At 48.4% G+C, this 25,435-nt stretch overlaps 2 protein-coding genes and 1 non-coding gene across 4 annotated transcripts in view; all 3 read left to right on the forward strand.

Annotated features, from left to right (window-relative positions):
* The window catches only part of CCDC42 (coiled-coil domain containing 42), a 31,191-nt gene extending 25,593 nt beyond the window's left edge, over positions 1-5,598 (forward strand). The window contains exon 7 of the mRNA XM_067020479.1: positions 5,530-5,598. Within this exon, the coding sequence (XP_066876580.1) occupies positions 5,530-5,556 (27 nt within the window). The 3' untranslated portion in view covers positions 5,557-5,598. The remainder of the gene's footprint in view (positions 1-5,529) is intronic.
* Positions 5,599-9,183: 3,585 nt separating this feature from the next.
* TRNAE-UUC (transfer RNA glutamic acid (anticodon UUC)) lies at positions 9,184-9,256 on the forward strand. Its single transcript has one exon. It is a non-coding gene; the product is annotated as a tRNA-Glu (tRNA).
* Positions 9,257-14,881: 5,625 nt separating this feature from the next.
* The window catches only part of MYH10 (myosin heavy chain 10), a 195,963-nt gene continuing 185,409 nt past the window's right edge, over positions 14,882-25,435 (forward strand). The window contains exon 1 of one of the 2 annotated variants that reach the window (XM_067021824.1): positions 14,882-14,989. In XM_067021824.1, the coding sequence (XP_066877925.1) occupies positions 14,916-14,989 (74 nt within the window). In that variant the 5' untranslated portion in view covers positions 14,882-14,915. The remainder of the gene's footprint in view (positions 14,990-25,435) is intronic. The other variant, XM_067021825.1, reaches the window with a different exon arrangement.

Genomic DNA, 25,435 nt, shown 5'->3' on the forward strand with positions numbered 1-25,435 from the left:
ACGTAAAACCCAGTTCGGAGGAGAATCCAAAGAACAGGTGTTCCAGGGAGACAATCTGGTACGCTGAGGTTAAGTTGCTAATAGATTTTCAGCCTCACTTCCTCAGCCCTTTCTTGGCTGACACCCTAATCTAAAGCAGCCACTCAGTCATTCTCAAATACATAAGCCCATTGTATTTTTTTTGTAATTTTAAATTAATTACTACTTGGGAATTCCCTGGCGGGCCAGTGGTTGGGACTCTGTGCTTTCACTGCCAAGGGCACAGGTTTGATCCCTGGTCAGGGAACTAAGATCCGACAAGCTGCAGGGCGTGGCCAAAAAAAAAAATTACTGCTTAATTTTCTTATTTGCTCATTGTTTAAATAACTTCACTATAAGCTCCATGAGAGCTGGCATAGTTTCTGTCTTATTCAGAGATGTGTCTTCATTGCCTAGTTAGCGCCTGCTACATAGGAAATGCTCATTAAATGTTTGTTGGGTGAATAAAGTGAATGAAGTATATATTCTTTAATGGAAGGACCTATGCTGATCTTTGGATCTCTATAGTTCTGAGCATAGCAGCCTGAACGTGATTGGAGCTCAACTAACATTAGTGACTGAATTAACATACTTTATAAGACAGTAAAGAAGTGAAAAATGAATAGCATGTGTGTGATCTTATTGTTTTCTGCCCCTAAATTTGAGGTAACTTAACACTCGGTAATAGATAACTATTGCAGATAGCTAGGGTTTTTTTCTTTTTTGCCTAATCGTTTGAAAATAAGTTGCAAACATCATGACCCTTCAGCTCTAATTATTTTAGCAAGTTTCTTTGAAGAACAGTGACACCCAAGAATTTTATTTTGATTTATTAGGAATTGTCACATCTGTACATTTGAATATCGATTAAATGATTTCTAATATACAGTTCATACATTTCTCCAATTGTCCAGTATATCCCAATGGCCTCCCACTTCATACAGAGTAAAAGCCAAATCCTTACCGAGGCCGCGAGGCCCTCCGTGATCAGCCCCGCCTACCCCTGTCACCTCTCTGACCTCATCTCCTACCCTCCCCGTTGCTCACTCCTCTCCAGCCTCACCAGCCGCCTCCACGTTCCTCTCACACCACGGCCTTTTGCACTCGCTGTTCCCTGGGCGCAGAATTTGCTCTCACCTCCTTAAAGCCTTGGCTCAAAGGGCTCGGGTGTCTCTTCCTCCGTGGGGTCTACCGTGGGTACGCATTCTGAAATTGCAGTCCCCGCCCCTGGCACGCCCATTCCGTTGCCATAAACATAGCACCTTCTAACCTACTGCAAAACTCACGTGTTGACTTTGTGTAACATCCGTCTCCCCTATTAGAAGGTCAGCTCCAGGGGGGCAGGGGTTGTCATCTGTGGTCACGGCATTATCCCCACCGCCTAGAAGGATGCCTGACACAAGCGTCAGTGGGGCTGGTACATCCATCAATGGATGTTTGTAGGATGAATGAGTGAACGGAGGAGTGAACTGAGAGAAAGGCCTCCCGTGGACACTGGCGAAGCGGACATTGGCGAAAGGGATCCAAAGGTCAGCATAGGTCCTTCCATTAAAGAATATGTAATGAACCGAACGCCTGCTGTCCCCACATTTGGGGCAGAGTCAGCAAAAGGAGGGCGAGCCTTGCTAGCCAGAGAGGGGCTCTGTGGCGGATGCCCTGTGTTCTGGGTTACATCCGGCATCTCAGAACATCCCTCTTATCTCAGGACATTTCTATACTCTGCTTTAAGAAAGAGTGAATAATACGAATAATTTCTGGCCTGTCATACTGAAAGCTTACCATGTACCAGTCATGATGTCAAACACTTCAAACCCAGTGTCTCATTTAAGCCTCCCAACAATCCTACAAGGCACGTATTACCATAAATCTCATTTTCTAGACAAAGATGATTCAGAGGTTTCACTGACTTTTAAAATTAATGTTTGATTTATTGGAATTAACATTCACAAACCCTAGTTCTTCCTTAAGCTTCGGCTTACAAATCTTACTGTTATTTGTGGCCAACATATTTTCACAATCACTTTCATAAAGATGTGGAATGTTTGATTCCAGTTACAAAGTTAAACTCCCTTAAACATTTTAAATTGCATTTAAACATTTATTGTGTTCAGTTTCCTTTTATGTGCTTTAGTGGTCTAACTTACCAAACAGAACCTTTCCAAGTATTTAAATTTAAATTATTCTTCCAATAAATTAAACTTATAAATATGGTGAACTTTGAGTTCTCTTAAATGTTCCCATGCTCTAAGTTCAAGGAGTTTTCAGTTTAAAATTATAATCTGAATCAATTCCATTCCTACTGATTTTCCATTGGAAATTCAAGATTTTTACTCTAAATAGGCCAAGTCCTATTGAGCTATAAATGCGTAAGTATCAAATGTGCGCAGATTCTTTTACCTAAAAACATTAATATCATGATTTGGGTTCCCTTGAACTTTCTATGCTTAATTTTAAATCTATAATGATGCCCACTCATCGAGGAAACTATAATAATTTCACATCGTTTGGGGGGTTTGCCTTCTCAACTCTTCTGAGATGACAGAACATCTTCTCTGCCCTGTCATTGCTGTGTCAGTGACCCCATAATGCAAAGGAGGTGCCACATGGCCTAGGACACCTAGATTTAAAGGACATGTTATACCCCTGCCAGGAAACTCTACTGCCTGAATTGATTTTGCACCTTTGGCTGTTAAGATCAGTCAAGCCATTTTTAATCTGAAGCTAAAGAGCTTCAAACCAGAAGGAATCCTGCATTCTTTCATATTCTTTTGTCTCTTTGGACCATGCAAATGTTAGAGATATTAAACTGATATCTGATTGAATTCTGGCCTAGGAATCAGCTATTTTCCATCTAGAAGGGGAACCCCAGGCATCCGTCAACAATGGGAATGGACTCGAGGGGTTATCAGTTCCTTCCCAGGCCTGTGACATCACACCCTGTACTTCCACACCTGAGAGGGCAGCCAGCTCTCCGGGCAGGAAATAGGGAGACTTCCTCCAGGGGCCCTATGCTGGATTCTCTCCTTCCGTAAAGGTTAAAGTTCACACGTGAGACTAGAAGACAGAAGCAGCAGAACTGCAGCTAGACGCACTCCTCTGGAGGAAGCACAGAGGTGCCCGAGTCCTTCTTTACTCATCTCTTTACAAATCACAATAAGCCTGGTGAGGCTAATAAGGCGGGTGGCATTGTTCCCATGCTTCGTTCATTCATTCATTCAACAAACATTTATTGCCCATGCTTTCTGGGCAAGGTCATTGCCTTTGAGGTGGTCAACAGTCTGCAAGGGAGCCCACCAGCCGGAGCTCAGGGCTGAATGAAGTTTACGGTTTGGGAAGTGCAGGGGGGCCCAAGGGAGGGAGAGTAGTGTCCTTCAGGTGGAGGACATCAGGGAAGGCACTTGACACTCATCTGTGTTTACCGGGTACCCACTGTATGCCAGGCGCTACTGGGGGAAGGGTCTAGGGATGAGTAGGAAAAAAGTAAAACGGTGTAATTTCAGGTTCTGGGGCACCGTCGTTTGTTGAGTGCCTACAATGTACTGACACTAAGTGCTTTACATAGATGGACTTGGTTAATCCTCCTGGCCCTTCTGCGAGGCAGGAAAACATTAATATCCCCATTTTGTCAGTGAGGAGACCGGTTCACTCATCTCTGGCTGCATAGCAATGCACCCCAGATGTAGTGGTTTCAAACAGCCATCGTTTTCTTGCGTCACGAGCCAGCGGGTCAGGATTTCAGGCAGGGCTCAGCAGGGGCGGCTCGCTCCTCTCTGCTCCACAGCGTGAGCCGGGCTTGTGGCTGCGGCTGGAGGACCCAGATGGCCTTGTCCCTTGCCTGGAGCGTCAGGCTGCTGTCACCTGGGGCGCTCTGGTTGTCCTGTACGTGACCCCTCTCTCCAACAGGGTGGCCGGGACTTCTTTACTCTTCTTCCCAGAGCGCAAACACAGAAGCTGCAAGTGACATTGCACCACGGCCACCGCATTCAGCTGGTCCACAAATGTCACGGAGCCAGCCCAGGTTCCAGTGGAAGGGAAACTGACATGGGGGGGGGGTGGCGAAGTCACAATGCAAAGGGCACGCAGGATGGAAGGGATCGCTGTGGCTGTCTCTGGAAACAACCTCACGCAGACACGGGTTTAAATCCCTTGCGCGTGGTCATACAGCTAACAGGTAGGCTGTGGGGGTCAGTAGGGTAAAGGTCAGACATGCAGAAATATGGAGGACATCTCAGATAAAATGATGCTGTGAGCAAGGGCCCAGAGTCATGAAAACCTGGAGAGTCATTGCTCCGTTTGCTGGAAGAAGTAGGTAGACAAGAATGAAGCCATATAGGGAATTCCCTGGCAGTCCAGTGGTTAGGACTCAGCACTTTCACTTCCGTAGCCTGAGTTCAATGCCTGGTTGGGGAACTAAGATTCCTGCAAGCCTCTCGGCCAAAAAAAAAAAAAAGATACAAGAAATTTAGGGTTACCAAAGGGGAAAGGAGTGGGGAGGGATAAATTACGAGGTTGGGATTAACATATACACACTGCTGTGTATAAAATAACCAACAAGGACCTACTATATAGCATGGGGAGTTATATTCAATATTTTTTAATGACCTATAAGGGAAAAGAATCTGAAAAAGAATATATATATTCTGAATCACTTTGCTGTACAGCTGAAACTAACACAACACTGTAAATCAACTATGCTTCAATAAAAAAGTTTTTTTTTTTTAAATAAAAGAATGAAGGACTTCCCTGGTGGCGCAGTGGTTAAGAATCCGCCTGCTAATGCAGGGGACACGGGTTCGAGCCCTGGTCCGGGAAGATCCCACATGCGGCGGAGCAACTAAGCCCGTACGCCACAACTACTGAGCCTGTGCTCTAGAGCCTGTGAGCCACAACTACTGAGCCCACGTGCCACAGCTACTGAGCCCGTGCTCTAGAGCCCGTGAGCCACAACTACTGAGCCCGTGGGCTGCAACTACTGAAGCCTGCGCACGTGGAGCCCGTGCTCCTCAACAAGAGAAGCCACCACGATGAGAAGCCCACGCACCACAACGAAGAGCAGCCCCCGCTCGCCACAACTGGAGAAAGCCTGCACGCAGCAACGAAGACCCAACGCAGCCGAAATAAATAAATTTATTTTAAAAAAAATGTTTCTGATGATAAATGTTAAAAAAAAATAAATAAGTAAATCAAAGAATGAAACCAAACAACGTAGGCTGGGGCCAGACCGTGGCTGACCTTGAACACCAGGCTGAACTGTTTGGACTTGACTCTGTAGGCAGTGGGCAGCTATGGAAAGGTCTGGAGCAGGAGAGTGACTTGATCAGTAGGGAGGCTAAGCCGGCCCTGCATACCCACGTGCGGGATGAATGCAGGCAGCCGGATAAGGGAGGAGTCTCCTGCCGGTGGTGAAGACCTGACCCGGAGAGCACACAGGGGAGCAGAGAGCTGGGTCTGCAGGCAGGAAACCCCACAGGGGTGCCTCTGACACAACTTGGCATCTTTGACGTTTTACAGATGAGGAAACTGGCTCTGAGGGGTTAATGCTCCAGGATCTCCTAGCAAAGCGAACGGCAGAGGTGGAAGGTAAGAGGTCTGTGGGCAAAAGAGTAAGAGGACGGTGTGGCCTGGGATGGGGTCTAGGTCTTTGGACCCCTCGTCCATTAGAGCACAACGGGAGTGTTCGTGGTGGGGGCCAGAAAAGTAGGGGCTCCGGTGACTTCTCTGTAGGGCACGTTGGCGTCAGCGACGCGTGGTGTCGGTGCCTTGAATTGTCCAATGAGGAGATGACTTGGATTGAACCAACAGAAAGAGCCCGCACTGGTGGGGAACCCACCCTCTTCCCAGGGCCAGGAGCCCACTCATGGGAAGCGAGGCCTGGTCCGCTGGGTCCAGTGGGGGCTGGTGTGGACGGGGAAACAGAGGCTTAAGTTGCCATCTCCACACACACCCTGAGTTGCTTCGAGGGTCTTTCTGAGTCGTACATCTTTTTTTAAAAAATAAATTTATTTATTTATTTTTGGCTGAGTTCAGTCTTCGTTGCAGCGCGCGGGCTTCTCGTCTTGGTGGCTTCTCTTGTTGCGGAGCACGGGCTCTAGGCGCGCGGGCTTCAGTGGTTGTGGCTCGCGGCCTCCAGAGCGCAGGCTCAGGAGTTGTGGCGCACGGGCTTAGTTGCTCCGCGGCACGTGGGATCTTCCCGGACCGGGGCTCGAACCCGTGTCCCCTGCATCGGTAGGCGGATTCTTAACCACCGCGCCACCAGGGAAGCCCCTGAGTGGTACATCTTTAAGAAAGCAGCAGGGAAGAAAGAAGAGGGGACACAATATGCAGTTCTTTCAAAGCTCTTAGTTTTCAAAGACACTGAGGTTTCTGTTTTTTTTTTTTTAAAGAGAGCCTGCTTGATCTCATTCTTAGCATCTCTGGCTGAAAGGGGCCCCCCCGCCCCCTCTGTGCTTGTTACTCCCTGGGATTTGTATCTTTTCTTCTGACATACTTCATGCAGGGAGAACTCATTTTGGCTTCCTCAAAAATTGGACACTAAATTTAGAACTGGCCTCAAAATTTCTGGTCTTTGAGCTCAACTTGTCTGGCTCAGCCCAGCCCGCCACAGCCGTCTCTTATCACCATGATCGTTGTTCCTATTTGGTTCTCCAGTTGTCTTAGAAACGTGAGTTGGTATGATCGGTCACGGCCAAGAACGGGAAGCCAGAGCCCACCGGCCTATCTGGGTAGGACACTGTCTCTGCTCTTCCCTTGTAAATAATGTTCTCTCCGAGCAGAAAATATTTGCCCCTCATTTATGAGAGCCGGGCCCCTTGGGCCCATTCCAAATTCCTCTGGTCTCCCTTCCATCTGTTGCAAGTTCCTTCCCTAACTTCTCATCCCTGGAACCACCAGAAAGCCTAGGAAGCAGGCCTTCGTTTGCGCCTGGGCCCATCTGCTTGCCATCTGGACTCAGGCCTATTAACCCCTGACCTTCAGCCATAATCCCTCCTCTCGGCTCCTTTTATAAATTCACTTTGGGAGAAGGAGCCAAGAGCTGAGGCACCTCCCAGGCCCCACTGAGTGGTCCTTCACATGCCCAGTTCTAACGAAGGAGACGTCATCTCCCTTGGAGCCTAACGGCTGGTTCTGATCTCTGGGCTCTGCCCCTCACTTCGTATGTCCTTGGGCAAGTCACTTGACTTTCTAGCCAAGCCTGTTTTCCCATCTATAAAACGAAGAGTGGAATAAGTGGGTCTCTAACCTTAGGGTGCATCCCACTTTAAAACATGCCATGCCTCTATGCCATGACCAGTTCTTACTGGAGAAAGCGTCCTTTTAGCATTAAAGAGAGGAGTGTCGCCCACTACATCCCTGCAGAGCATCACCCCAGAAGGGCACTGGAGAGTGCCAGCATCCCTCGCTGAAATGCAGTCATAACCGCCCCTACAACTCAACTCAGAATGATTCTGCAGGAGTCCATGGCCAGCTGGATCTCATCCATGATAGTTCAGAAGGTCCACAGCATTCTAAAGATAAAAGCTAAGTTCTCTAGAGCAGTGTTTCCATGGAACACCGGCATCCCATGTGGGCTTGGGCTTTGCCAACCTGTTGTCCAATAAATTTTGGGAAAGCTGGATTTCTTTACCGCAGGGTTTCTCAGAGCCTTGAACTCAGAGCCACCACTACAGACATTCTGCTTATCCTTCAGAAGAGCCTCTGTTTTTGCCCTTTTGCTAGTTCCATTTCACAGGTGAGAAGATGAGGCTCAGAGAGGGTTAAATGATCTGCCCAGAGCCCTGCAGCTTGGACGGTTGGGATCTGAACCTACAGCCGTGTTCCTAACACGAGGGTATATTTTCATCCCACATTACGGGCCCTGAGAGGCCGCCTTTGTCCCAGCTGAAACCCCTCAGAAAAAACAGAGCAAAGGGCAGCTTTCTGGGGAAGGCGAGGAGACGGTAAGGGGGCGTGTTATGGGTGTATTAAAGCCTCTGGTACGGGGACCCTTAGCTGTTTCCTGGGGACAGTTCACTGGGGGGGGGGGGCGCTCACAGGCTTGTCTGCCGCTCCTTCCAGCTGTAACTGTCTCTGGAGTAAGTCGGGAGGAGTGTCATCCCTTTACAAGAAAGTTTCGCAGAGATTCGTGTTGATCCAGAGATGCCGGTTCTAGAAGTATCCATTGTTCTATGCGGATTAGTACGACACAACTGCCCCTCGCCGCCATACCTGATTTCATGGGGTCAGCAGCAGCTCCCAGGTGGCCCGGCTGCTGCCAGGGGGTTCTGAGAGCCTGAGTTAGTTACTAGTCACCTGTTCACTCTTCTCCATCTCTATCGAGCGCTAACTGAGCACAGCGCGTGGGAGACGCAGTGGCGAACAAGTTCAATGTCCCTGTTCTCCAGGAGACGGACCTTACCCACAAACAAAGGTCCCAAGGGGTGTAGTTACAACCGAAGTGAGTTCTCCAAAAGGAACGTCGTTCTGTTACAATAGGTATCACGGGAGCGTGACCTAGTTTAGGAAGGCATGTGTGGCCGCGAGGGGCACCAGTCACGTGTCCCTTCCAGAGACCCTCTTCCGAGGAAGCTGGTTGGCTGACAGCTCCCAGCGGCCGCACCTTCTGGTGTTCACACAGCAAGGCCACACCCTCCCCAAGTAGCCTGTAGCCAATGGCAGCACAGCAGAGACGTCCCGGCTGGGCGGTCTCTGCTGACCCAGGACCACGCCCCCAGGCGGGCAGAGCGTCCCCCAAGCTGAGCTGCCCTGCCCTGCCCTGCACACGGTGCCTCCTTCCCTCTCCCCTTCCACAGGGTCCGACCTGAAGGCTCTCCCCACCTGTTCCTACTCCCTCACTCGCCCTCATTCCGCTTCGGCATCTGCTTCTGGTTAAAAAAAGACATAACTGAGTAAACTTTAAAGACCTATTGGCTTTATTGAATGATTCATGAATCGGGCAGCAACCAATCTAGCAGGTAGAAAGGAGCTCCTAGGAGCTGTGCAAAATGAGAGGCTTTAACAGGCAGAAAGGAGCAGGAACAAGGAAGTTAGGCTTGGCAAAAAAGCGGGTTGGTAATTGCAAGGTCATTTTCCTTTAGGGGATGGCAGGGGTCTACCAGGCAGTTTATGTAACTAATACCGATCATTTGATGCCTGACTGGCTGGTTTGAGATTTCATTTTTGGGGACCTCCCTGGTGGTCCAGTGGTCAGGACTTGGCACTTTCACTGCCAAGGGCCCGGGTTCAATCCCTGGTCAGGGAACTAAGGTCCCTCAGGCCACACGGCGAGGCCAAAAAAAAAAAATTTTTTTTTTCATTTCTGGGAGAGCTGAAACTGTCATTAAGTCTCAGTTCAATGGTGACACGGGGCATAAGCAACTCCATTTTGGACCTGCTGTCTTGTTTTTAACAAAAGGAAAATGAGAAATTAAATATTTTGAGCTGAATGATCAATGAAAATATAATCTATCAAAACTTATAGTATACAGCTAAAGGAGTGCTTAAAGGAAAATATTGTTTATTAGAAAAGAAGAAAGATATAAAATCAGTGATCTAATATTCCATTTCAATAAGCTAGAACAAGAAGAGCCAGGTAAACCCAAAGTAAGGAGAAGGAAGGAAATAATAGTGATACGAGCAAATATCTGTGACATAGAAAACATACAAACAGAAAATTAACAAAGCCGAAAGTCGGTTCATTGGAAATATAAACAAAATTGGTAAATTCCTAGCTAGACTGATCAAAGAGACAGAGAAAGGAGGAGAATAAATTATGAGTACAAGGAATAAAAAAGGAGATATCACCACAGAGCCTGCAGACATTAAAAAAGAATAATAAAAATAATAAGACAGTTAAAAGAATAATAAGAAAATATTATAAACAACTTTATGCCAATCAATTTGACAACATAGATGAAACGGACAAATTGTTTGACAAATCGCAGCTTACCAAAATTGACACAAGATGAAATTGAGAATCCAAGGAGTTTTATCTATTAAAGAATTCGAATTCATTATCAAAACCCTTCCCTCCAAACAAACTTCAAGCCCAGATACTTTAACCAGTGAATTCTATCAAACATTTAAGGAAGAAATAACACCAATACACACATTTTCAGAAAATAGATGGGGAGGGAACCTTTCCCACTTCATTTTATGAGGTCAGCAGTACCCTGATACCAAAACAACTAAGACTTTATAAGCAGATTGAACCCAGATCTCAGCACCATAATTAACAAGACTTATTTCTTAGTCGGCCGCACGTCCAGAATGGGTCATCAGGAAAACTGTGCTTGTCACAGACACTCAGGGACCAGGCTGATGAAGCTTCTGTCTCAACAGAACCTTCCACTATGATTAAGGCAGAGAAAGGAGACCTAGAGAATTGCATACTGACTCTTAAAGCTTCTGCCCTGAAGGGACATGTGTCACTTCTGCTCAGGTTCATGACCATGTCCCAGGGGGGTGGGGGTGTCCTAACATGCTTTTGGAAGGAGAGGAGAATGGACAGTGATCATCTCGGGAGTCATAGGTGAATATATAGTAACAGAAGAGCCGAAATAAGTAACATGAATGGCCTGCCCAGTGAGAGTACAGAGTGGACCCGGGTGCCCTGGGGGCCTGGGCTTCGGAAATCCCACCAGCCCGAGAAGGGGGGAGAGCCTGGGGAGGAGGCTGAGATGGAGCCACCAGAGGGAGGGGGCCAAACCGGCTGAGTCCACGGAGGGACCGGCCAACGGCGTCTCATGTGATTGAGCGGTCGTGTAAGAGGAGGATGCGGACCGCCAGGATGCCACTGGTACCCCGGGCAAGATTCTATGTCAGGGGAAGTGATGGTGGTAGAAGCCAGAATGAAATGAGTAAGAACTGAGCGTGGGGTGAAGGAAAGCAGAATATGGACACGTTTTAAAGAAGTTGGTTGGGAGGGGAAGGAAGGCAGTCACTGGAAGAGGACGTGTTAGGAGAAGGTTTGTTTATTGCAGTGGGTGAGCCCAGAGGATGTTTAAATGTTGATGGGAACCATGTAGTTTGGAGGAAGGGATTCGATGTCTAAGAGGAGGGAGTCGGGGACAGTAGAAGGTTCCTGGAAGGTGGGACTGGAAAGTCGGCGATGAAGGATGCCGTGAGGTGGAACGGGGTGGGGTGGGGTGGGAGGCTGTGGCTGAGCTGGTGTGAGTGAGAGCAGGCGGGAGGGGAGCCAGAGGGAGAGTAAAAGCTACGCAGAGCAAGCACACCGTGAGGCGGAGAGCCGGGCGGGAGGAAGCCTGCGGCAGAGCCTTACTTTTCTTTTTTCTTTTTTTAACAATGGAGGTGTAATTGACTTACAGTGTTGTGTCAGTTTCAGGTGTACAGCAAAGTGATTCCGTTATACATACACATATATATGTATTCTTTTTGAGATTCTTCCCCCTACAGGTTATTATTATAAAATATCGAATAGAGTTCCCTGTGCGATACAGTAGGTCCTTGTTGTTTACCTGTTATATATGTAATAGTGTGTATGTGTTCATCCCAAACTCCTAATTCATCCCTCCCCACCCCCTTCCCTTTTGGTAACCGTAAGTTTGTCTTCTATGTCTGTGGGTCTATTTCTGTTTTGTAAATAACTTCATTGGTATCATTTGTCTTAGATTCCGCATATAAGCGACATCATATGATATTTGTCTTTCTCCGTCTGACTTACTCCACTTAGTATGACCATCTCTAGGTCCATCCATGCTGCTGCAAATGGCATGATTTCATTCCTTTTTACGCCTGGGTAATAAATACTCCATTGCATTTATATACCACATCTCCTTTATCCATTCACCTGTCGATGGAGCTGGTCCTTTTTCTTGAAAAGGTTTCCTTCATTCAACAAATACACCAAATACAACAAAAACACACCTGCTGTGTGCCAAACCAGGTCCTGGGCACCGTGCGTAGAGCAGTCAACAGGACCGATGCCATCCTCGTCCTCAGAATCCGTGCCTGTATCCAAAGAAGCCAAGTGGCAACAACCTCTTTGGCCGGGCAGGTGCCCTCAATTTGGACCGATTTCTTGAATAGCAGCAGGTAGACACAACAGATATGGGGGTCAGAGGAAAACAGACTTCCCATAATAGGAAGGGGCTGCTGGATAAGGCTTGTCCTCTGGAAAGTCTTAGGGACTTTGGGGAAGGGAGGTGTGTGTGTGTCCAGATACGTCTCTGGAGCAACTTGACTCAGAGAACCCCTCTGTGCTTGGAGTGTGTTGGGATGTGTTGGTGGTTGCCTCTACATGTGTTTGGAAGAAAAAGAGCCAGACCAACAAAGTGACACCCTCCTAGGAAGCATGGTCATTCTGGTTCTTTGTTGTATTTTACTTTCTGTTGCAGAAATTTGAAAGCAGATACAAAAATGGAGAAAATAGTACAGTGAGCCTCCACGGCCCATCGTTCTCACCACCACTGACCTCTTCCTCCTCCAAACACCTCTGACTTGTCCGTGCCTCCCATTTGGCAGTTAATAATGTACTTTCTCATGAAATCTGAGTTTCAGCTCCTCCTGAAACCGGCACTGTTTCTGGGCTTTTTCTGTTACGTGAGCCAATACATTTCTTTCTAGACTTCATTGTGAAATGATTTTTTTTTTTTCTCTTGTGATGGAAAGAATCCTATCTGCTCTAGAGACCCAACCTTATTCACCCAGATCCCTGGGCCCAGGTACCCTTACAAGGGCATCCAGTTCTGTGTTAGTTATCAATGGCTGCATAACAAATGACCCCAGACTTTGTGAGTATGGTAACCAGCCTCTAAGAAAGCCCTTAAAGATCCTCTCCTCCTGATATCTGTGCCCTGATCAGTCTCCTCCTATATCCTATTGAGGTTTCTCTGTGAGACCAACAGAATGTAATGGAAGTGATGTGACTTCCAGATCATAAGAGACTTGAACTTGGCACCTTGCTTCCCCCAGGCATGTCCCACTGCCTCGTTATGTCCGAGGGGCACACAGGCGGGTCCCTGGCCTAGCCCTGGGGGGCCAGGGAGGGCTTCCTGGTGTAAAGCAATGGCTGAACTGCATCCTAAAACCTCATCTCCCCCCTGACTGCTCAGTGGACACAGGCCTCTGAAGGCACATTCGAGGATGACCTCACCCCTTCAGGACAGGCTCTCACGCCTCCCAGGACGTCAAGGGACATGTCCGGTTGGATGCATCCTCGAGGGGAGAAAGCCAGACAAGGCCCCCAGACCCTGTTTCCCAGCTGGGCCTCACACGAGCACTTTCTGAGGGGCCGCCCGCCTCCAGTGCCCCGGCCCCTGCCGTCAGTGCAGGTAAAGGCAGGAGCCGCGGTCCCCACGGGCAAGGCAGGGCGGGTGGTGGAGGTGAGGGTCGGAGAGGAGGTGTTGACCCCCTGCAACCATGCAGACACACGTCCTGAGCCACGCTGTCGGCCGGGGGGGTGGGGGGCTGGCTACTGGCTGGTGCTCGGGCCCCCAGCCCCTCTGCTGGCAGCTGTCGCCATGCCCCGCCTGTGCCTTCCCCAAGGGGCGCGGGGAGCAAGCCAGGACACCTCTCCCCCTCCATCAGCAGCTCCTGTCCTCCTGCCCACACGCTTCCCGCTCCCACAGAACCCCTTCCTGGCAGAGCGCCTTCACCAGGCCTGCCTCCTCCCCCAGCTTCCCGTTTGGGCTTCATTGTTTTTCTCTTCCCTTTTGCTAAAGGTCCTTGCTTATGTGAGCTGGCAATGGCTGGGCATTAGCATGGCTCTCTGTGAACATTGCTGTGTGTGTGTGTGTGTGTGTGTGTGTGTGTGTGTGTGTGTGCGCGTGTTCACCACTGGATATCGGTGTGTAAGCTGGACCTGGCATAGGGTTAGGCACATACTCTGGGGACTCACAGGCTCAGATGTGAGAGGAGGCAGGGAGACAGGCAGAGGTCCAGACTCTTTAGCACTTCCTGGAAAAGACCCCCAGCTGCTCTATCCCCTGCCTCCCTGCCAGCCTTAGCGCGTACCACCCCTACAGAACTCACCCAGCTCCTGCCCTCTCTCTCCCCTCAGCCTAGACTTCCTGTTCCCAATCCCCACCCACTACTAGGCAAACTACTGCCTGACCCTTCAGGCTCTGCTCAAGTGTCACCTCCTCCCAGGAGCCTCCTTGAGCCCCTGGGTCTGGGCTGGATGCCCCTGCAGCAGTCGCCACTGCCTCTTCTCTGCCCAGGGCAGCTGCTGGAGGCCAGGACCTCGCCTGTGCTGGTCATCCTCCTTCAGCATCCCACCTGGTACCAGGCCCCGTGTGGGAACTCCCTGCAGAGGGGTGAATGGAAAGAAAATTATATATGTATGTATATAACCATAGCCAGAGAGAGAGAGAGAGAGAGAGAGAACTTTTCCCCCCCCAGCTAAGCAATCTAGACTGAACTTTTCTCCTGGTGGCCTAAGTAAGGGTAAGGTTCAAGCGTATTGTAGGGATGTTGGGGGATGTGGGTTCATTTGATCTTTGGAACTGGGCGTGGCGTGTGCCCCTCCACCCTGCTACCTGCATACACGCTGGTACCACACCAGGCTGCTTTCCGAAGAAAAGAATGTGTGTTATCCCTCAACTTCTAATCTCGCTGGTTTAAAGCCAGCGTCAAACACCCTCAAGCCATCATCCTCCCCACCAGGAACAGACTTTGAAGTCAGTCTGGGCCTTAGAGGGGGCAGAAGCCTTCTAAGGGAGGGAGGCCCCGCCCCCTCAGCCCCCACCCCGGCTCCCCACAGCCAATCACTGAGCCCGTTTGGCTTCCGGAGCAAGGGTTGGGGGCGGGAGGCAGGGAGCGGGGCTGGAAGGGCTTTGGAGCCCCGCAGGCTGCGTGCTCCAGGGGCTGACGCAACTGGAGAATTTGGCTTCTTTTTATCACATATACCATTTTGCCATATATGGTCAAGGAGAGCTACTGGCAGCGAGGCTCGGGTCCAGATGGTGGGCTCCCAGAGTGAAGTGAGCTACATACCAGCCCGGAACAAACAGACCATCGCTCACTCGCCGGACAGGTGGGTGGGCCAGCAGGGGGGTTATATATAGTTCTCACATTCCTTCACTAATGCATGTTGGCCCCCAAAGGCGCAAACAGTCTCCATTTCTGGCTCTTTTTACTGAATTTGCTAATTGCTATTCTTCTATAACCAGGGGAACGAAAAGAATTCCAGGAGGAATGTGGGGAAAGAGATGTGCTGGCCATTTCCCTTCCTTCAGACCCTCCCCTCCCCTCCTCCCGCAGCCCCCCTGAAGTCTTTCCCAGCCCGGCCACCCCCAGAGGGCCTTTTCTGCTGACTCGCCTCATTTCTCCCCTTGCGCCAGAATCCTCGCCTGCAGCCCTTGAGCCCAGGTGAAGCTGGCTGGGTGCAGGTGAGCCCCTGAGGCCGGGCGGGATGCAAAGAAGTGTGGAGTCACAGCAGACAAGACGCCCCAGCTCCCAGAACCTGTCCCAGCCAGATCCTGGCCTGGCCAAGCAGGAGGTGCTGCCCCAGCCTTCCCACGGCCGGCCGTGAGGTGGCAAGAACGGTAACACAGGAAGCCAACCGCTAAGACTCTACGAGGCCCGAGTAAATATCGGCGATCCCCCAAGGCCACCGTCAGGACCTCACTTTATATCACCAGCCTGAGGCAGTCAAGATTTCCGAGGTTTACACCTTCAGCCCAGAATTTTTTCAGAGCTTCAGAATCACAGGTCGGAGGTGGCACTGTTACACGCCAGGGTGGTGGCTCAAATCCTAAAGCAAAGACAGATGGAGCAAGGTTAGACCCGGTCTGGAGGGGTGGGTGCAAGCTTAAGGATGTTCACAGGAGCAGCTGAACCTCTGACGTCAAGGGCGAGGAAGGCAGGCGGCCAGCCTCTCGCATGGTGTCCAGAAGCATCCTTAGAGAGTACACCCTGGGTGAGATGCGGCTTTGGTGATCCCCGTCTTCTAATTCGCTCCAAGTAACAGGGACTGATTCTTCCAGCAGTGCACCCCCCTGTGCCTCTAGCACAGAGCGGGAGCTTGACCCTGCTACACAGAGAAACACGAGGGAGCTTTTACAAGCTACTGGTGTCCGGGCCTGGTACACTCTGACCTAATGGCCTGGGGTAGGTCTCGGGAGTGTGATGTGTTATATGTCAGTCCCTCCCAGCTTCCCTGGTGATCTGATGTGTGCACAGCTGCAAACAGGGTGGCTCTTCCTGGAGTGTGTGACATGAGCCGTCCAGCTCCTGATTACCTGGGTCAGCCTCAGGTCCCCCAAGCAAAGCCCCTTCCCAGGGGGCTGCGTCGTCCAGCTGGCCGGTAAGGATGAACCCTGGCCTGGAAGTCAGAAGCTGACTCCCACCTGGCTCTCCCCTGAATTGCCAGAGCCCCCTCCTCAACACTCCGAACGTCTTAAAACCCCAGTTTCTTCCACCGCAAAATCAGGAGGTAGAAAGTTCTAGAAGGGCCAGTGAGATTGTTTACCTAGTAGTCATGCTACTAAATAATTGCTATGTACCCCACCATGCTGGGTGCTGAAGGCATGCTATCTCATTTGGTTCCACTACTCTGCCCACTGTAAAGATGAGAGAATCGAGGCTAAATTGCCCGGCCAAGGTCCCACCACCGCTAAGTGGCGGGCTGGGCGAGGGGGAGCTGGAACCCGATTCTAGAGCTTGCAGGTCTGAGCACCGCCACTGGTTTACACACGAGACGAATGTGAAGGGACTTTTCGCTGGCCGTCTTTCGCAGGATGTCAAGGCTAAACCTGGCAAGACAGACTCTGGGAGGGTGCTTCGGGTCGTGAAGAGCAATGCCCTCAGCCGGCTCCTGATTCTGGCACAAGCAGTGCCATGCTTGCCCTGCCCTCCACTGCGGGCTGCCAAGGAGTGGGTTTCAAAGCCGGCCTCTTCATTGACTAAGAGCACAAAGTAATGGTTGGCCCAAATATGAAGCGACATCAGTCAGCGGAGAGAGTACGGCGACCCCTCTGTGCCCAGCAGGAGGGAAAGAAAAAAACAAAATGAAGGGCTTCCCTGGTGGCGCAGCGGTTGAGAGTCTGCCTGCCGATGCGGGGGACACGGGTTCGTGCCCGGGGCCTGGAAGATCCCACGTGCCGCGGAGCGGCTGGGCCCGTGAGCCATGGCCGCTGGGCCTGCGCGTCCGGAGCCTGTGCTCCGCAACGGGAGAGCCCACAACAGTGAGAGCCCCGTGTACCGCAATAATAATAATAATAATAATGAAGCAGGAGGAGGGTGGCTGAGTGGACAGTGGGCCTGTCTCCAGGAAGCCAGTAGCGTGCAGGTTCTGGTCTCCTCCATCTCACCTCTACCTTCCACCTTCTTTGGAGGAAAATCAGAAGGAAAAGGAATTTGAGCTTAGAAGAAGGTCGAAGATGATGATAGTGTCGTGAAGGAGTGAAGGTAGAAGCAGCCTGAATCAGGAAACTGGGCCATGGTGACCGGAATTGGCGAGTCCAGGAAAAGCCAAGAGGCCAAGAGAGAGAAGTCAGGGAAATGGCTTTGTCCTTGTGTGACCTTTGTCGACTTAATGGAAGTTGGACTTGAGACATGCGAGTTGAAGAGGTGGTCGATTGCCTCCAAGGTACTTTGCCTGAATTTAGGGGAAGCTGCCACTGGTGGGACTTTTTTTTTTTTTTTGCGGTCCGCGGGCCTCTCACCATTGTGGCCTCTCCCGTTGCGGAGCACAGGCTCCGGACGCGCAGGCTCAGCGGCCATGGCTCACGGGCCCAGCCGCTCCGCGGCATGTGGGATCTTCCCGGACCGGGGCACGAACCCGTGTCTCCCGCATCGGCAGGCGGACTGCCAACCACCGCGCCACCAGGGAAGCCCCCTGGTGGGACTTTTGTCAAGGTGTTTGAAAAGTCTGACTACAGTCAGAGCGTGGATAGCTGTACAGTGAGCATCCTTCTCTTCGTTTTTATTAAAGACACACACATACAACTCGTAAGTTAAAAATTAAGAAAACCGAGTTTGAAAAATAATAACTTTATAAGACACAATAGAGAGAAACCAGTTTCCGGGTGCTTTCCTTTCCACTAAGGCTGGACTCCGGTGGTTCTGGCTCTTCTTCTCAGATGGTTTCGGTGAGAAAACCTTGCCTTTGTGTTTCACCTGCTTGATTGGATGCCACACTCCCCCTCCCCTGAGAGATGTTTGGGGCTAAGCTCTACAGCCTCATCCAGGGCTCTTCGTGCCCACGGGGCCATGTAGGCAAGGTTTGAAGGTCAGGAGGGAAGACGCCCCCTGAAGCTCTGACGACGAGGCTTCCTGCTCCAGCGCTGATTTTAGAAAATGTAGAATGTCAGCGGCAAAGCATTCCTCCGGATCTAGTTTTCCACTCCCCTGCAAGGCAGAAGAAGCAGGTAAGGGACGTACAGGGAAAGCCGGTGAAAAGCCTCTTGATCCAATCAGCTACATCCAGAGAAAAATAAACCACCAAAGGGAGATGCTGACAAGGCCCAGATGAGGCTGGGTCAGGAAAAGCAGACTTGAGAGGAGCCTGGGTCTTCAAACCCTTACGATGGTATCATTCTTTTAAGGTGTTTTCCTTATTGAAATTCTCAGACATATACCAAAGTAGACAAAATAGTCCAAAGAACCACCTTGTACCAATCTCCCAGTTTCAACAGTTGGCAACACTCTGCCATTCTTGCTTCATCGTCTCCGCCCACATTTTTTTTTTTCTGGAATATTTAAAAACAAATTTCAGATACGTCATGTCACCCCGAATACATCAGTATTTATCTCTAACAGATACAGACTTTGTGTTTTTAACACAACAATATCACATCCAGCGAAACTAATAATTCCTTAATATAAAATAGTTTGGTTTTTCTCTCATTGTCTCAGAAATGCCTATTTTTAGTTTGTTCAAATCGGGATCCAAACAAGTCCACACATTGCATTTGGGTGTATGTTTCAAGTCTTTTGGTTTATAACACGTTCCACTCTCCTGCTGTTTTTCATGTCATTTATTTTGCTGAAGAAACTGGGTCATTTGTCCTTTAGAATTAGTCACATTGGCTGACAGAATCCTCTTTGGTGGTTAAACTGTTGTTCAAGGATAAAGTCATGTGTCAAGATTCAAGACCTGGGTGTTCTCAACCCTGACGGCACATCAGTCTCACCTGGGGAGATCTTAAACGTTTCAGAAGTCCCGGCCTTGGCCCTGGTGATCCTGATTCAGCCAAATCTAGGGTAGAGCCCAGGAGTCTATTTTTTTAAGCTGCCAAAGCGATTCTGCTATGCACCCCCCAGTTGAGAACCACTGACCCCGATAGTTGGGCTTTTCTCAAAAGGGCTACTGATTATCCACAAGGAGGAGAGGAAACGGTGGGGTGGGGGGGAAGGGGAAGGAGAAGGAGTGGGGGGAGAAGGGGGAGAGGGAGAAAGAGGAGGAAGAGGAGTTGTTGACAAATACTTATTGAGCCCCAAGCACTAACTTAGATTGGGATGGTGTTTAGAGAGAAAGAAAAGAGGTTCAACTTACTGGTTTAAAAGTTTAGACCAGGGCTTCCCTGGTGGCGCAGTGGTTGAGAGTCCGCCTGCCGATGCAGGGGACATGGGTTCGTGCCCCGGTCCGGGAAGATCCCACATGTCACGGAGCGGCTGGGCCCGTGAGCCATGGCCGCTGAGCCTGCGCGTCTGGAGCCTGAGCTCTGCAAAGTTTAGACCAGGGAACCAACTCTGACTAAAAATGCAACAGACTTCAAGTCTGAGACCTAGCTCACGTTTTAACTCCCTCTCCCCCCCCACAGACAAATGTGATTGGGAGATACCAGATTCTGGTGGGACTGAAGGAAGTGGTGAGAATCAGTCGCTCTGGCAAGAATGGGAGGCTGACCTCCATGGGGCCTGTAGGGGCCCATCTTTCTCTGTATTCTGGGTCCGCTGCCTTGAAGCTGGCATTCACTTAATACTGCAGATCATTTTCATCCTTGGTGGGTCTACTTGTGAACAAGAGAAAGACTAAGATGAAAGATCATGCCGATAAGTTAAAAATGTTCTGTGACATTCAGCTCATGGGATAAAATCCCTTATTTGGCATATGAAGAAAGCCATATTCCACTTAAATTATAATGTCTAACAAGTAATGAATATCAGTTAGAAAGGTTACCCTTTATGCTTGAATATGATAAATTTCTCATTATCCACAGAGGTGAGTCAATAGATATTAAACAAGATTCAAATTGGAGGGAAAAGCATAAAGGAAGGATGTAAGTTTGATTCATTAAAATATAGCATATTTGGGGAATTCCCTGGTGGTCCAGTGGTTAGGACTTGGCACTTTCACTGCCAGGTCCTGGGTTCAATCTCTGGTCAGGGAACTAAGATCCTGCAAGCCATACAGCCAAAAAAAAAAAATATATATATATATATATATGTATATATTTATTTATTTATTTATCATAAACTAGAAAGATAATATAAACAAAGTTAAATTAAAAGCAACAGGTTAGGGCTTCCCTGGTGGCACAGTGGTTAAGAATCTGCCTGCCAATGCAAGGGACACGGGTTTGAGCCCTGGTCTGGGAAGATCCCACATGCTGCGGAGCAACTGAGCCTGTGCTCTAGAGCCCGCGAGCCACAACTACTGAGTCTGCATACCACAACTAACCAAAGCCCGTGCTCCTAGAGCCCGTGCTCCACAGCAAGAGAAGCCGCCGCAAGGAGAAGCCCGTGCACCACAACGAAGAGTAGCCCCCGCTCACCACAACTAGAGAGAGCCCACACCCAGCAAATGAAGACCCAATGCAGCCAAAAATATCCTTTTAATAAATTAAATAAAATTAATTTAAAAAAATATATATATAAATAAAAATTTTAAGAAAGCAACAGGTTAGGAGAAATAATGGTCACATATTTAACAATTTTTTTTTCCAAAATAAAGAAAAATCTCCCACAGATCAATAAGAAAAACACAAGTAACTAAGTAGGAAAAGGGACAAAAAAATAGGAACAAGTAATTCACAAATAAGAGTTTCCATGTGGCCAAGAAACAAAAACAGGATCAATTACAGTAGTAACCAATGAAATACAAATTAGAACAGCAGTAATATACAGGTTCTCTTGTATATTGTTTGTGGAAGTATAAATCAGTCAGATTGGAGGTCAATTTGACTGTATCTATTGATATTTTAAATGCCTGGACCCTTTGACTGAAAGCTCCACTTTTAGGTACCGAATCTGAAGAACCAATAGCCTGTACACCCAAAGAGCCATTTACAAAGATGCTCTTTCATTCATCCATTTATTCAGTGAATATTTATTGAGTGCCTACTGTGTAGCAGACACGGTTTTAGGCACGGCAAGGAACAGAGCAGGAAATGTTTTTCTTTAAAGAAGTTCCAGTGGGAGCAGCCAGAACAATAAACAAACTAACAAATGACTAAATAGGGTAAAGTCAGGCAGTAATAAATGCTATGAAAAGTGTTTCAGCCACATAATAATGAAGAAAATTTGGAACCCGTTAAACGCTCCTAAATAGGAAATAATTTTAAATATATAAATATAAATATATATATCCATACTATGGACTATTATATAGCATTTAAATAGGATGAGACAGGTCTGTGTATACTGACGTGGTAAGTTCTCCAAGACATAAATTTGCTAAGTAAAAACAGAACCAAAAAGCCCACAAAACACAAAACCTTGCAATTCAGCATGTGGAATTTAATCCCATTTCTGTAAAAAAGAAAAGTACCAAATTATATAGATGTACGTGTATATATGGAAATGAAAAGGTTTAGAAGATAATGTGGTCAATTCTAGGCAGGGGATTAGGATTTGAAGGGAGAGTCAGAGAGAATTTTTGCTTTTTCTGTATGGTTTGAACTTTTTTTTTTTTTATAATGAGAATGTTTTTATAAATGCCTCACATATTAAAAGGAACAAAATAACTGTTACAGAACATAGAAGATGGAAAGCTTCCTGATTCAATTTATAGAACTAGCATAACCCTGATATTAAAACCTGACAATGTTAGCACAAATAAAGAGGACTGGAGATCAGTGTCACTTATGAATACGGATGGAAAATTCCTATGTAGAACATTAGCAAATAGGATCCAGCAGTATATAAAAAACCATGGCTCAGCAGGGTTTATTCCAGAATCACAAGGATGGATGAATATCAGGAAGTCTATAATATAATTTAGCAAGACAATCAGTACTGCCCTTGGACCTGGGCAGCAGGGCCACCTACCTTGGCCCCCCTCCAGCCCCGCTTCTCCCAAAGGGTAAAGGGTTCCTCTGGGTCAGGGAGACTTGACCTGTGTTCCTCCTTCCTAATAGACCACACTGTCAGTACCAGGACTCCCAAACTGCCTGCCCAAATGGCCCCAAGTCCATTTCCAGGGCCTACACTGACCTCTCCCCTGGTTCCAGCCCATCAAGGGTGGGTCCTGCCGCCAGAATAGGACACACCCCAAGGCCTCAGGGACGATGCCAGGGTGAGGCTGTTTGTGTGGTAGGGTAGAGCTTGGATACTTGGGCTGGGGTGTCCATAGGTGTGCATATGAGGTTCCGGGTATGGGACGGAGCTGGGGGTGGGAAGAAAAGCATGGTGGGCCGCAGCCCGGGGTTGGGGGTGGGCAGCCTGTCTCTAAGCTTCCCTATTCTAGCACGATATTCCAAGGGGTGCGAGTATTCTAAATTCAAACCTGGCCTGCCAAGTTGTTACGAAGGTAGATGTCAGGGTAGGAAACAAGAACGTGTTTTATTTAACAGTTTGACATTTTGGTTTGCAGTTTCTAAATATTTACAAATATAACAGCCCCACGGTTGTTAAGGGCAACTCGGCAATAATAGAACCCACGAGAAAGAAGCATGATACCAAGCATAGAAAAGACATTGGAAAGACGAATGGAGACGAAGAAGAGAGAGTAGTGGGGAGATGGAAATGGAGATGTTCTGAAATGCAGTCACGTGGTCCTCAGTATGTGCCTTCCTCTGCTAGGTGGTATACGGAGTGGAGAAGAGATCCCGTGGATTTTGAAACTTGGAGGGGATAAGAGTGGTGGCTGTTAATTTAAAAGTTGGGAGTTAATTTTCTGTCACTAAAGATGGAGATTTATATGTATCTTTAAGGCCAACTGTTTTTATCATTGTTTGTCCCAGGCCCCAGCAGTGAAAGCACGAGTCCTAACCATTGGATCCCCCAGGGAACTCCTGATTGCTTTTAAACAAACTGTGACGTCAACACAACCTGACTGCTCGTGTTAATTGTAATGATTTCCTCATGCTGGTCTCAGTGTCTGCTGTATCAGAGTGTATAAGACTGCGCCACTACTCCAGCTTTCTCTGTGGAGAGGTGGTTCTGTGATTATTTTTTAAGGGAGGTTTCACTTCTGGAGACGAGAATCCGAGGAAAAAAGCATAAGAGAAGGCACTCCAGGTCTTCTAAACTTCTATCTTTAACTTTGTTGCCCCCTATCCCAGAATGACTTTTTTTTTTTTTTTTTTTGCGGTACGCGGGCCTCTCACTGCTGTGGCCTCTCCTGTTGCGGAGCACAGGCTCCGGATGTGCAGGCTCAGCGGCCCGTGTGGGATCTTCCCGGACCAGGGCACGAACCCGCGTCCCCTGCATCGGCAGGCGGACTCTCAACCACTGCGCCACCAGGGAAGCCCAACTTTTTTCTTTTTAAATAGCTTTGTTAAGGCATAATTTACATGTCATAAAATTCAACTATTTTAAAGGTACAGTTAGACAAGTTCTAGGAAATTGATACCGTTGTACAACCATCACCAGAATCCAGTTTTCGAAGATTTCCGTTACCCCAGAGATTTCCTTTGGGCCTCTTTGCAGTCCTTCCTTGCTTCCACCCCCAGCCCCAGGTAACCACTGATCTGCTTTCTGTCTCTATAGTTTTGTCGTTTCTGGAAATTTCGTATAGATATAATTATACAGAATTTAGTCTTTTGTAGTCTGGCTTCTTTGAGTTAGCCTAATATTTTTGAGATTCATCCATGTTTTAGAGTATGTCAGTAAATCACACTGATACTGTATTCTTACTACTACTGAATAGTATTCCACTCAGTGGATATATCACCCTTTGTTTATCCGTCCATCAGTTGATGGATGCATGGGTTGTTTCCAGTTTGGGGCTATTATGGAAAATGTTGCCGTGAACATTTGGTATAAGTCTTTGTGTGGACAAAGACTTTGTATGTTTTAATTTCTCTTGAGTATATACCTAAGGATAGAATTGCTGAGTCCTATGGTAAGTTTATGTTAAAAATTTTAAGAATCAGCCAAACTGTTTTCTAAGGTGGCTGCTTTATGTAAATTCCCACCAGCAGTGACTGAGAGTTCGAGTTTCTTCACATCCTTGCCAACACTTAGTATTGTCAGTCTATTTGATGATAGCCATTTTAGTGGGATATCTCATTCTTGTTTTAATTTGTATTTTCCTAATGTCTGATGATGTTGATTGAGCATGCTTTCATGTGCTTATTTGCCAGCCAAGTATCTTCTTCGGGGAAGTGTCTATTTAAATCTTCTGCTCATTTTTAAAACTGGGTGATTTATCTTCTTATTAAGAATACTCTGTTAAAAACGTCAGTCGAGGGACTTCCCTGGTGACGCAGTGGTTAAGAATCCGCCTGCCAATGCAGGGGACAGGGGTTCGAGCCCTGGTCCAGGAAGGTCCCACATGACGCAGAGCAGCTAAGCCCGTGCGCCACAACTACTGAGCCTGCGCTGTGGAGCCCGCGAGCCATTAACTGCTGAAGCCCATGTGCCTAGAGCCCGTGCTCTGCAGCGAGAAGCCACCGCAATGAGAAGCCCACGCACCGCAACAAAGAGTAGCCCCTGATCTCCACAACCAGAGAAAAGCCCTCATGCAGTAACGAGGACCCAACGCGGCCAAAACTAAATAAGTAAAACTAACACACCATTGTAAAACAGTTATACTCCAATAAAGATGTTAAAAAATAAATAAGTAAGGGCTTCCCTGGTGGCGCAGTGGTTGAGAATCCGCCTGCCGATGCAGGAGACACGGGTTCGTACCCCGGTCCGGGAAGATCCCACGTGCCGCGGAGCGTCTGGGCCCGTGAGCCACGGCCGCTGCGCCTGCGCGTCCGGAGCCTGTGCTCCGCAGCGGGAGAGGCCACGGCAGTGAGAGGCCCGCGTACCACAGAAAATAAATAAATAAATAAAATTTTAAAAGTCAGGTGACTCAGATTACCTTCTTTGCTGAACACTTGTCAGTGATTACACATTTACCTCCACCACCACCACTTCTTCTCCAGGTTAATTCCCACTCATCGACCTCCCTCAACTCATAGGTCTCTTCTTTAAGGTAGTCTCAGGAACCTCCAGTGTGATATGCTTTGTCATGGCCTCCTGGATGTCTACTTCCTAGCACTTGCTACCATTGTAGTTAAATACTTAAATGTGTAATTTAAATCTTTGTCTCCCATGTCCTTCAACAGAGCGTGGGCGCCATCTTGTCCCCCTGCATCCTCTG

Source organism: Kogia breviceps, chromosome 19 (assembly GCF_026419965.1).
Source record: "Kogia breviceps isolate mKogBre1 chromosome 19, mKogBre1 haplotype 1, whole genome shotgun sequence".
Lineage (NCBI taxonomy): Eukaryota > Metazoa > Chordata > Mammalia > Artiodactyla > Physeteridae > Kogia > Kogia breviceps.